General features: G+C 35.5%; 1 protein-coding gene across 1 annotated transcript; it reads left to right on the top strand.

Annotated features, from left to right (window-relative positions):
• The first annotated feature begins 1,777 nt into the window (after positions 1-1,777).
• Positions 1,778-12,826, top strand: LOC104248468 (zinc finger CCCH domain-containing protein 14-like). Its single transcript, XM_009804724.2, has 3 exons — positions 1,778-2,045; positions 3,415-3,475; positions 11,834-12,826. Exons 1-3 carry the CDS (start codon positions 1,964-1,966, stop codon positions 12,582-12,584), a joined length of 894 nt encoding a protein of 297 aa, XP_009803026.1. The 5' UTR covers positions 1,778-1,963; the 3' UTR covers positions 12,585-12,826.
• The last annotated feature ends 293 nt before the right edge of the window (positions 12,827-13,119 follow it).

Genomic DNA, 13,119 nt, shown 5'->3' with positions numbered 1-13,119 from the left:
ACTACTCTAATTCATACTTTGTTGGCTGCATTGATTAATGCAAATCAATATCATGATACAATTTTATGTTGACTGGTGGAGCTATATCTTGGAGGAGTGCTAAACATACTCTAACTGCTACTTCCACTATGAAAGCTGAGTTTGTTTCTTATTTTGAGGCTACCTCACATGGTGTATGGTTGACGAGTTTTATTTTTGGGTTAGAATTGTCGACTCAATCTCTAGGCCATTTGAGGATATATTGTGATAATTTATTTGATGTCTTTATTTGCTAAGAATAATAAAAGTGATTGTCGAAGCAAGCACATCGACATTAAGTATATGGCCATAAGAGAATATGTTAAAGACAAGAAAGTGGTCATTTAATACGTTAACACTAAATTAATTTTAGCTTATCTTTAACTAGAGACATTTTACTACAGAAATTTAAGGATTATGTTGTTAGAATGGGATTTGGTTCCACTATATAAATTTTTTGTTGTTAGAACAAATATTATTGAAACTTTATTTTGTATGATATTTCTCATATTTGTTATTTATTCAGTAATTTTGAGAAATATCACTAAAGTATGGACCTAAAATAAATATTGAATTATTCCTTAAGAAATTTGGGCTACATTGTAGAGGCATAATACATTGTGATACATGAAAGATACTACTCCCTCTTAGAGCTCTTAGAGAACTATCGCCATGATTGTTGTATTATGATTCTCCTTAAGGCATACTTTGGGCGTTAATTATATGGACAAAATGGGAGAATGTTAGTAATATTCTGTAATGAATGCTTAAGATGATCTGTTTAATTTGGACAAGTTAAAACATTTTCTCCTCATTATGAATCTGTCATCGTTGAGTATTGAATTGCCCAGAAATTATTGCCCATTTTATAACTGCTACAAGATATTATTGATGGAAGAACACTATCAATAGTGTAGATCTGGTTGAGGTCCTTAAGCATAGATTTTCTTCTGAACTCCATATCATCTAGAGTGAAGTTTGAGTGCTTAGAAGAGTCACCGGTAGAAAATCCGTTACCGATAATGACGACTTTGAATAATGACCGAATATATATTTGATCTGTCTATTTCGCTGCGTTTTTCTCTAACTATGTATAATAAGTTTTATTAACGCTCAAACAAGTAAAAATCAAATTCAAGTTCAAGAGCTCAAGCTTCAAGTTATTAACATTCTTCAATAGTGACTGGCAGCTAAATGTGGGTAAGAAATTCAAATAGGGCTACATCTAGTAATATTTTCCCTAAAGTGCAGTACAATATAATTATTTTTAAAAAAATTAATAATTAATAAACTTAACAAAATGAAAAAAATAAATTGAAGTAGTTTCAGCCGACATTGGTTGTAGGCGTAAAAGTTGGGCCACTTGTACTTTTTTTTTAAAAAAAAATTTCCAATCAATTTATCTATGACAAGAAAATTATTAAAATTTACCCTAACTTTCGATTTATCTTAAATTTTTCATTCATTTATCTTTTGATACATGAAAGCCAAAAAATAAATAAGAAACGCCCAATATTATTGATTTTGACTCATATTTGGAGCCACATAAACAAATGAATGATTCAATTATATTCTTAAACTATTAATTGGTTGATACACTCTTGGTAATAATATAATGTTAACCTATCAATAATAAAAAATGGGCAAATATACACTTAAATAGTGTAATTACTATAGTACATATCCGACAAATCACAAATGTCAGGTTATATTAGGACCTTTTAGGGTGCACGTGATTTTTTTTTTTTTTTCCCGACATTTTTCTGGAAAGTTACATCAACCGCATCAAATCTCACTCTTTTACCACATCCGCGCCCAACACAAACAGTCCTCCCTCTCTTTCTCTCTCACTCGCGCTCACAACCCTTAATCTTCTCTTCTCTGCAAATCTAGGGTTTCGATCTCCTTTTCTTTTGCGACTACGAGTACTTCTGCTGCTTCATTAATGGAGTTTGGAGGTGATAGAAAAAGAGGAAGGCCACATGGCCCTATTAATGGCAATGGTACTTTTAAGAAATCTAAGCAAGGTACTTATTATCTTTCTTTTTCTTGCTAAATACCTTTTGCATTTCATCCTCTCTTTTTTTTCTAATCTTTGTTTACTTGCATATTGTTGGCTTCGTTACTTGTTATCTATACGTGCTGTCAATCTAGGGTTTTGCTAATTTCACTTCTCCCTTTTATTTGGAATTTAATATATATCAATTTTTGTTGACATTTTATCCTTTTCTCGTTGTCTCTATTTGCGTTTATTTTGTGTTTTTTAATTCCGAAACAAGTAATGGTGTGGATTAATAGGGTTGTTTTCGACTCATGTATTTTATGGCTGTGGTGATTGAAAATTTCTAAGTAGTGGTCGCAAAGACAGTTACATCAAAGTGTAAAGTTTGAATAGTTAAATGAATTAAGTTTTTAAAGTTTTTTAAATGTCTAACTTTTTAGCGATGAAAGAGTTGTCTTATAAAGTATACAACAACAGTATATTCCCACGAGGGGGGAGTGTCTTATAAAGTATGATAGTTAAAATCGTTTGCAGTCACCCATGGTGTGGCTTAGTGGTCACTGAAGTGGGTGCAAATTCCAACGGAGAAAAAATAGGTGATTTATGGTGGGAGGTGTCAGGCACCTGGTGGAATAGTCAAGACGCATGTAAGATGGCCCGAACACCACAATTTTTTAAAAAAGAAAAAGAAAAATTGTTTACAGTAGAGGGAACAATTGTCATATAAAACTTGCTAAGTTAAATCTGAAACAAATGGTAGTAAAATAGTTTATCACGATCGAGTTGAATTTTTTTGTTTTCTTGTGAGAAAGAGAGGAGAACCTAATTCCTTCTTGCGTTTCTCTTTTGTTTTTTTATACCTCCAAGAAGATAGGTTTTAGTATTTGCTTCTATGTATTCAGAAATTTTTGCTGGAGTTCTCCAAAAAAATTGTGGAAGTTATTTGTAAAAAAGGGTCTGGTAGATATTCTCCAAAAAAAAAAAGGGTCTGTTAGATGATATGTACATTGTATATGACATTGAATTTTCTTGTCGGCCAAGTTTGTCCTGGTAAATTGCCGTGAACAATATATTCTATGTTCACCTCTAAAAGAATTAGAGTTTGAAGAGTTCAAGTGCAAGTTGTTCTGTGTCTAAAAAAAGAACTTACCAAAAAAGTGTAAGTTCTTGTTTCTGGAGAAAGATAAAACCTGGTTATACTTTAAAAGTTTACGAGACAAACTTAAGGATTTAGTTTAATTTGTAATGGTTTTCATCATTCTCCTTGGTTTTATATTGATCTGAAAAAGTTGTACTTTGCTGATAATGTAAATGAGTGATAATAGATGTCTTTCAAATAGATGGATAATATCACAAATTTAACTGGAAAACAATTGATTAATGTTATGCAACAGAACTGGAGTCAATTCCAACTGGTATAGGAAGCAAATTGAAGCCGTGCACAAAGTTTTTCAGGTTACAATCTTAACTCATCTAAAATAAGTACTTTAAGTGTAGTTTATTATATTTCTAACTTCTTAAATTTTAATCAAGGGTATTTATGTAGTTATTCCAGTTATTCAAATCCTTTTCGGACTAATGGATTGGTCATCCAAGGTTATGTTACAGGGATAATAGTTAAGTTGAAAACAGTTGTTGAAAGGAAATGCGATGATTTTGATATGACGTTGAACTAGCAACTTGTTCAGAGTTTATAATCAAAAAAGCTGATCAGCAGGAGGAAAACTTCTGCTGCCTTTAAATAAGCCAGTATAATGACTCTGCTACACTCAATCATGTTAGCAAGTAAATGCAGTGCAAACTTAGCTATATATTTTTGTGAGAACCTTTGGTGAGTCAATCTGGTAATAACATTGTGATGATGCGGCAGATAGATGAATTGGTCTTTCATATGATTATTAGGCTGTTCTCTCCTCCTAAGTGACTTTTCTTGACATTGAACAATTCTGTAGTTTGCAATCAAATTGATATGTTGGTACTTCAAGGGTTTGGGTGGGCCGGGAGTGTTATATTGGTAAAGTTTTTAGAATAGCTAAGCATCTTGATATGAGAAGTCTTTTCAAGCAATCTAAGTTATAGTTTGCCTAATCTCTTTTCAAGCAATCTAAGTTGTATTTTTGGCTTCTCCTATTCTCTAATGTATGACGTGAACCTAATCTTTCTGCATAGGCTTCTGGGTGGTTGTGATGATCTAGCTGTTATGTGGGAAGATTTTGCATTGGTTAGTCTCATTGATGAATTAGGCAAATGTTGTTGCATGAGGTGATTTTATAAAGTCAATTTGTACTTTAAGGATCAACGCATGAAGGCTAAGAAATAAAAAGAAGGAGAAAGCACAATGTCTGGAAAATCGAATATGGACCTTACTACATGTCATTTTACTTGGTGGGAACATAACCTGTTGGGCACAAAACATGTGTTTTGTGATCATTCAAGTAAATTACGAGCCAATTACTGCATCTCAAGAATCACTTATCTTGTGAAGCAAACATGTTTAAGCGCGCGCGCACACACATATATATAAATATAATATTGTGTTTAAAGACTCCATGAATCACCAAATCTAAGAGATAGAGTGTATACTTCATCCTGTAGAATATGTTTCATGTTTGGTTAAAAGCGTCTCAAGCATGTCCAAAATGATAAAATCTTGAACCTTTTCAAGAGTGTTCATGCGTCTCAGGTGACTTCTGCTAGCTGCCTTCCCACTCCATTATGCTACTTTGTTTGTTCTAAACCTTCTCCTCTTGGCCTACTAGGTCTCAATTGCTTAATGGATCCCGGCTATTGGAATGTTTCTGGCTAACTAGTTAAGAGAACTATTTCTTCAAAGAGTTTTATGAATGGATGGGGTAACAAACATTTTCTTTGGTTTCACTGTAACTTGTATAAGATTTGTTTGACACCAAGATATACCATCCAAAGTAATGCGATCCCTACCTATTGGTTGGAAATAAATAAATTCATTGGTTAACTTGATTCTTTTGATGTACCTATTTCTATCTACAAGATGAGGCGTGATATGTCTCTATTGGTAGTATGAGGCACCATTCAGTTTTTGGCCTTTTGTGTAAATTCACAAAAGGACATTCCTTTTATTTTATTTTATTGATCAGTTATTTTTGAGATGGAGAGGAACTCAAAATGATGAGATCACTACATACATATTAACACATAGCTCGAGACGTCATATAAGATACCGAAGCCCCAAGGTAACTATTTTGCATCTTCTTGATGCTATCAATGAAACCAATTACTTCAAGAAAAAAAAAGATACCGAAGCCCCAAGGGTTTAGTACAAGTGGCGAAGGTTGAAGGATCTGTGATTTAGGTCACATGTTCGAGCCCTGCGCCATGCGAACTAAGCCTGGTTTTTAAGTGGAGAAGGGTAGAGGGAGGAGCCCATTATCCCCAAGTTTTGAAGGCTGCTGTTGGCCCAAAGGGTTTTCCTTAGATGGATCACGGATTTCTCGGTCATAAAAAAAAATAGCCTTAGTACAAAGATTGGAGCATATTCAGTGCTCCTTGATGAGTCAAGTTACTAGAAAAAATCATGTGGACTGAAGAAAAGTTTGAAGAAAGGATTAAGGGGTGCTCTGTGTTTTTTGAGATCTATGGTTTATGTTAAGAGGCATTAAGTTAATTGTGCAGGATGAACGTGATTTCAGATGTATTTATATGGTTAAGCCTTAAATGAGATTATGAGGTTAAAATAGTTATCATATATTTTGTTGGTCAAAGGTGTACTTTTGGTTGGAGGCTATGGTCATGTTTGATCACAGATGGCCTTTTTTAAATGGTAGCATGAACTGAAGTTTTCCTAAATTTGTAATGTTTTAGAAAAGTGCCATTGATATAATCTTGCTGGTATACATAATAATGCCTAATTCGAGAATTATGTCATATACGATGGCGAACTACACGGTTTGGCGCATATGTTCAGTTCTCCTTGATGAGTCAAGTTACTAGAAGAAATCATGTGGACTGAAGAAATGTTTTAAGATTAGGATAGGATGCTGCTCTGTTTATATTAAGAGGCACTAAAGTTAATTGTGCAAGAGATTGTGAGGTCAGAGTCGTCAGACATATCTATATGGTTAAGCCATGTAATGTGATCACGAGGTTAAAATAGTTATCAAAGATTTTATTGGTCAAATGTCTATTTTTGGTTGGAGGCTATATTCATGTTGGATTATAGATGCCCTTTTTCTAATGGTAGCATGCACTGCATCATTAGAAGAGTGTCATTGATATAATCTTGCTGATAATTCACCTTACATATCAAAAAGGTTGTAATTTGCTGATAATTTTTTTCGGTTCTCTCTTCTTTATCAAAAAAAATTGTTGCTTTAAAAATAGTACCTGTGAAATCTCTATCTGCATGTTTGGATGTAACACCGTTGGTCAGAGCAGCAGTTGTAGTTGAAGTTGTCGCTGGTGAAAAACAACTTTCATTTTGCTTAGTTGTCATAGCCTGTTTTGCTGTAAGAGTCAACCAACCATCCTACGTAGATTCTTTCAAAAGCTCAAATACTAGTCTGATTTGATTCTAGGGTCTTTTACCTATGTGGCTGTTTCTCTGTTGGAAAAAGGGGTTATGATTGCCTTCGTTTAGACTTTAGAGATAGAAAAGAGCCCTAAACTTCCAGTTGTCATTGTATTAGTAAGTCATAATGCAGAGGTCTGGGATCCATTTTCTGTTTAAATCAGGAAAGGTTGGTTGTTACACATGATGCTTCTGAAGATTGAAGAGTATAACACCTAGTCATATAACTAGTGGAGTTTTATGAAGTAATACATAATTGGTTATATTGCATATATGCTATGATTGCAAGTTTGCAGCAATTTTATGAGCTTAAAGCCTTTGTTTTAAGGCGCAAGAAATCTGAAAAGATGTTTAGGGTGGATTTAAGTAGGACACTGGTTAGTTTAGCTGGTAACTTGAAAACAGAACTTTGATTGATAGTTTGAGATTCTGCTTTTGCTATGGAGCTGGTTAAAGCATAGATGAAAGTGGATATAATAGTTGGATTTACTTGTATGATTAGAGGGTGGTCTAAAAGAGCTTCAGAAGTATCCCTACTTTATCAGTGACTAAATTGAGACAGAAGTAATAAGCTCTGGCTTTTTCTCTGCTACAGGCACCAAACTGTGAGAAGAATTTACTGGTGCCTTGTTTTGGGCCTATTGAAGAGTACATGTTTGACATGAACCAGGTACCACGTTTCAATATATTTCTTCTGTGGCTGTTTTGGTGAATTGTGCTATGTGCAGAGAAATTCCCTTCAGTCATTTGATAAGAAAGATCCCAGATGCATATTATTTTTTGGAAGGAGAATATTACCAAATTCTTCTGGTTAGATGATTGTTATTCTCATTCAGTAAATTGTGAAGGGGTAGGAAATTCAAACTTGAAGTTGTCCGTAGAGGTAAAGTGCATGGTTGATATCTTTCATCAAAAGATAGGAAGGACCTCATTTTTTCTAGTTGGCTGAATGTGTATAAGATGTTTGGTTGCTTCATAGCAATACACTTTGTATCTTTGTATTTGTTGAACTGTTAGGAATAGAAAAATCGGTAGGTGCAGTTTTAAATCTTGCCATTGAGCATGTTTTCTCTGATTCTGTTTTAACTGAAACTTGATGATCTTGGAGATACTCTGACAATTGCGAAGAAGAGTCAATTGTAGTATTCTGAAAATGAATGTTTGATGGTTATGACATTTCTCTCTGTAGATGCTAGATATGATGACACCGTAATTGGTCTTTAAACTTTATTCACTTATGTGGCAATGCTGGGGAAAGTAGTGAAATGGCATTTTAGATCTTCAAGTCCTCTTTTATCCCCTTTTTGGTGCATTATAATGCCATGATTGATATCTGGGAAAACCTTTTCTTTCGAGTCTTATCAGGTATTTTTGTTGTTTGAAGAATTTACCTTGCAACTAAAGTTTGTACGCAGACTTTTCCACCTTAATTTTCTTTCAATTCAGTTATTTAGACCAAAAGTCGAATAGAAAGAAGCAGCCTGGTGTGTTGTAAGCTAACATAAAATTTTCGCTTGACTTTAGATCCTTTTTTTCTGGGGCCGGGGGGTTGGTGAAGTAGGATCTTTCAACCGAAAGGCAGTGAAGAAATATCTAGTGTGCGCCGAAGAGAAGCTTGCATACAGTTTTCATTTTATTGAAATAAGAATCCCTGCCTTCTTTTCCGTTACTTCGTTATTCTTTTCATATAAGTTATCTTTTCATGACACTTGTTAAGTGATTCCCTTCAGATGCCTTAGAATTGATGGGTGTATTCAAAAGATAGAAACGTCACCAGTTTCTTCTAGTCGGCTGATTGTGTATAAAATGTTTGGTTGCTTCACAGCAATAAGCTCTGTATCTTGTTTTATTGAACAGGTTGTGCATAGATAAGAAAAATAGGTAATCTTTTGTGGTGCAATTCTGGAATTTGCTACTGAGAATCTGACAAGTGACTTACAAAACGAATAAAAAGAATCTGACAAGTCCGAAGAGTCAATTTTGGACAATATGAAACTAAACATCTGATTATTATATTACATATGATATGATTGCACTCAAAATTTTGGTATTTAAATTTAATTTAAAATTGCGTAGTAACTCTGAGAATGGGAATGAAATGACGTTTTCGATATTCAATTCCTCATTCTACTTATTAAAAAAAGATATTTAATTCCCCCCTCCTTGGTGCATAAAGCATACCATGATACCATAATGGGAAACCTTCTCCATTGAGTAGTCTTAGAATTGCTATGCTGTTCTTATTTGAGGAATTTCCCCTCCAACTGGAGTTTGTACCATTGATCTCAATTTCCTTGTCGTTCAGTTGTTTAAACCAAAAATCGAGTGGAATTGGACAGGCTGTGCTTGTAACACGAAATTGACATTCTTCTGTCATTTCTGAATACTTTATGAATGTTGGAACTATAACAAGAAGTGGTTTGGATGATCATAAAAGGAAGTGTTTGGTGATATGTATGAGAGAATTAGATTGTTATGAATTATGTGTGAGGAATTCTTAGATCTTAAACACTAACTTCATTGTATCCGAGGTTTATACATCGTCTTTCCCAAGTTGAAAGTTTTTAGTTAGCTGGACAAATAATCAGTATGATCTGTGTTGATCTCTGATACTTAGATGTGGATTTGTGGAGAAAAGTGCAACATTGAGGGTAACATCTTCCTGGAAATTTGTAAACCAGCTTATGGTTACAAAAGTAGTATACATCTACTTTGCTGTTCTATTCCATTCTGAAATTGTGGTCATGATCGCTCAACGCACCGGAGATTACATTTCTCTTGCTACACTCACAGACTATTATTATAGTTTATAAAATCTGTATGGTTATTTCATGTAGTAATACATTTACTGGAGACTTGGAATGAGGACGCATTCATAGATACTGTGTGAAGGTGCGACATTTATGTGATAGTGGTGGAAAAAGACCATATACGTGATGATTGGCATTTTGCTGTACTGGTGTCAATGAATCACTGTTGCTTTTGGTTCATGGGTAGAGATTTGTCTCAAGGAATAAATTTTGGATGTTGGCTCTTAAGTCTCATTTTCCTTTGAGGTGATATGAACGGAGGATCTTCAAGGAGATGAGATGTTAGTGAGAAAATTTCAATGCTTCTTGTTGCAAAGTGTTTTCTTTTCTTATGCAAGGGACACCTGAGCCATTTAATTTATACCAAGATGATTTACGTTCTGATTTTTTGGCTGCCTGAGGATGTTGATCGTTATACGAAGATGATTAGTTTCTAATTTTAGCTGCCATTGTATGTTGATGGTCTTTTAACTGTAAAGTCTGGTGGGAGGTTCTGAATTGGTTTGGAATACCGTGGTTATGCTGAGTTCAGTAAAGGGGGCATTGCATAGCTGGAGTTTCAAAAGGAGAAAGAGAAGACCCAGGGCATGTGATATAGCCCCATTAGCTCTGATGTTTGTTGTGTAGAAGAAGAGGAATAGGACAACATGTGAAGGGGTCGATAGTGAGTTTGCACAGATGAGGGGCAGCCTCTTGTTTCTAGTTTCTTTTTGGTGCACCCATGAGGTCCTTGTTCGTATAGACGAGTAGGTAACATTTGTAGAGAACCATATTTTGGTGTAGGTTTCTCTACTTCTTGGTAGACTACTTGTATACGGTGTTTCGCCGAGGGCATGTGATATAGCCCCATTAGCTCTGATGTTTGTTGTGTAGAAGAAGAGGAATGGGACAACGTGTGAAGGGGTCGATAGTGAGTTTGCACAGATGAGGGGCAGCCTCTTGTTTCTAGTTTCTTTTTGGTGCACCCATGAGGTCCTTGATCGTATAGACGAGTAGGTAACATTTGTAGAGAACCATATTTTGGTGTAGGTTTCTCTACTTCTTGGTATACTACTTGTATACGGTGTTTCGCCGAGGACTGAACATTAATAAAATTCTTTACCTTATCAAAAAAAATAAAAATGTAAAGTCTGTTTTAACTTTTATGAAAAGAAAAAATCCTTATCCATTTGAGAGAAGTTTCCAAAGGAAACAAAAACTCTGTCTCCAATTTTTTTTGTTTGGGTTGAGGTGATTTATATTAGGTTTAGCTTAAGCTTTTCGAGCATTTAGATATGAGAATTGTCCTTTCTTCATCCTTTAAGCTGTAAAATAATTTTGATGAAATAAGATTCTTCATTGCAGGCATCATGAAGATGCAAAGCTACAAAAAAGATGAGTTAGCTCCCTTACAACAAAAAACCTTATTCTGCTCAGGGAGCTAACCACAAAAACAAAAGTAAACACATAACTGGGCTAAGCTAGAGTAAGCGAGCCAATGAAGTCTAGGAGGGGAACTACATTATTTACAGGGGTTAGAGAGCTCCAACTAAATAGGTGCACAAGGCATTTGGCTTTGAGAGTATGGATAGGAGTTGAAATGCCATCAAACCATCTGCGATTCCTTCCTTGCCAAAGCCACCAAAAAATCTTGTTGGGATCATCTTCCTGACTTTCTTGATGGGCCTGTTAACTTTCCAATTGTTCCAACCTTCCACTGCCTCCCTGATACCCCAAGCTGTAAAATATTTTTAATAGGCTAAAGTTTGACCGGTCCTTAAACGATGTCATGAGAAAGTGACTAACGATATTTTGAGATATCATCTTTCTGGAGATATTGCTAGGCAAATAGCTAGAAGATTTGTGCTCAGCTTATTTTAGTATTTTGTATTTCTTGTCAAAATCTTGTGCAGAAGTGAATATGCAATGTGTGGATTTCAAGAAATATGTGAGCATGTTACTTTACAATTAATTGGTTCTTGTCTAGTAAAAAGACATGCTTGATCACTTTTTGGTTCATGTGAAATTACCCTTTTTTTGATTCCTATCAACTTTCTTTCCTCTTGATAAGCAAGTGTTGGGCAATTTTAAAAATTGACATGCAAAAGAGCTCTAGGGACTCGTAATTTTGAGTAGTAATGTGCAGTTAACATCGTAGACGAGTCCTGCAATGTGGTGTTCTTTGTGTTTCTTAATGTATCAGAGTTTGAATTTTGGAGATTTTAGTTGGATATCATGTTCTTTTATGATAACAAAGAGGTTTTGTAGAGTGTTTTTGCTTGTCAAACGCCTTAATCAAGAAATTAAAAGATCGAGCCATATTCAAGATATGTGAAGAAACTGGGAGCTGCTGTATGACTTAAGCTTTCGCTGTTATTGATCTTCTTGCTGATAAGCTTGACTCTAATGGTTCACGATGGCAACTTTGTTTTTCCAACTTACTAGTTGAATTAATGTATTAATTTGATTTTTCTGCAGTACTTCGGGATGCCCATTTGGGGAAGGATGCCACTTCTTGCATTATGTGCCTGGAGGCCTTAAAGCTGTAACTCAATTGCTTGGCAGCAACCCAGCTCTTCCAGCAGCTTCTAGAAATTCAATAGCTCCACTGTCTTTCCCTGATGGATCATCTCCTCCAGCTGTTAAGACTCGTCTCTGCAACAAATTCAACACTGCTGAAGGTTGCAAATTTGGTGACAAATGTAATTTTGCCCATGGTGAGTGGGAGCTCGGCAAGCCAATGGCTCCATTGCATGAGGAGTCCCGTGGTATGTTCCAGACTCATGGAAGGTATGGTAGTCGACCAGAGACTACTCCTGCAGGCTTTGGAGCAGCTGCCAGCTTTGGGTCTTCTGCGACTGCTAAGATCAGTGTAGATGCCTCTCTTGCCGGACCTATTATTGGAAAGGGTGGTGTCAACTCAAAGCAAATAAGCCGTGTGACTGGAGTCAAATTTTCCATTAGGGATCATGAGTCGGATCCTAACTTGAGGAATATTGAACTTGAAGGTACAATTGATCAGATTGGACAAGCCAGTCAAATGGTTCGTGAGCTTATTCAGAGCGTTACAGCAAAATCTGCGGCACCCCTGATGAAGAATCCCAGCTCCACTGCAACAAGCAACTTTAAAACAAAAATTTGTGAGAACTTTGCTAAAGGGTCGTGCACTTTTGGAGAAAGGTGCCACTTTGCACATGGAGCAGAAGAATTGCGTAGATCAGGTCCATGAGCTTTGCAGTATTTACCATTAGGGGGTATTATCTTTTTGGCTGTTATCTGTTTTTATCTGGGTTTGTGAAAATACTACATAGGTGTTTTTTGCCATTTGGCGTCTCTTGGTTTATGAGGCTTGTAGTTAGATCTTTAATGTGCTGCTTTCTCATGACTTCGTTGCGTTTATCTGTTTGCTGTTCTTTTAATCATAACCTAGTTACTGTTATTGATATGGAATTGTAGTATGTTTTGCTGGAACTTTGTGAGTCTCGAACAATGTGTGCTTTGTGTATGTTTCTTTTGCGTACATTAACTCAGAGGGACATACTGCTGGAAAATTGTGTCAACCACTTGGTCAAGTTCTAATCCTTTGTTTTACAGTTCAATTGTTTGCTATCTACATTTGGCCTCATTAGGGATCCGGGATGACTTTTCTAGTGTCTGCTGATTTAATTCTGCGATCGAGGTATGTGATAAAGAGGGAAAAGCATGGATTTTAAGAGATGAGAAAAGGAGTTTGAGTATAAGTTTTGTGTTTAAATTAACAGTTA

This window comes from Nicotiana sylvestris, chromosome 9 (genome assembly GCF_000393655.2).
Source record: "Nicotiana sylvestris chromosome 9, ASM39365v2, whole genome shotgun sequence".
Lineage (NCBI taxonomy): Eukaryota > Viridiplantae > Streptophyta > Magnoliopsida > Solanales > Solanaceae > Nicotiana > Nicotiana sylvestris.
This window is presented reverse-complemented; position numbering and strand designations above follow the sequence as displayed.

Excerpts from the sequence above, each read along its gene's own strand:
- LOC104248468 (XM_009804724.2), top strand. The coding sequence starts at position 1,964 with ATGGAGTTTGGAGGTGATAGAAAAAGAGGAAGGCCACATGGCCCTATT. Across the intron at positions 2,046-3,414 it reads TTTTAAGAAATCTAAGCAAG|AACTGGAGTCAATTCCAACT; the intron begins GTACTTATTATC and ends GTTATGCAACAG. Across the intron at positions 3,476-11,833 it reads CCGTGCACAAAGTTTTTCAG|TACTTCGGGATGCCCATTTG; the intron begins GTTACAATCTTA and ends ATTTTTCTGCAG.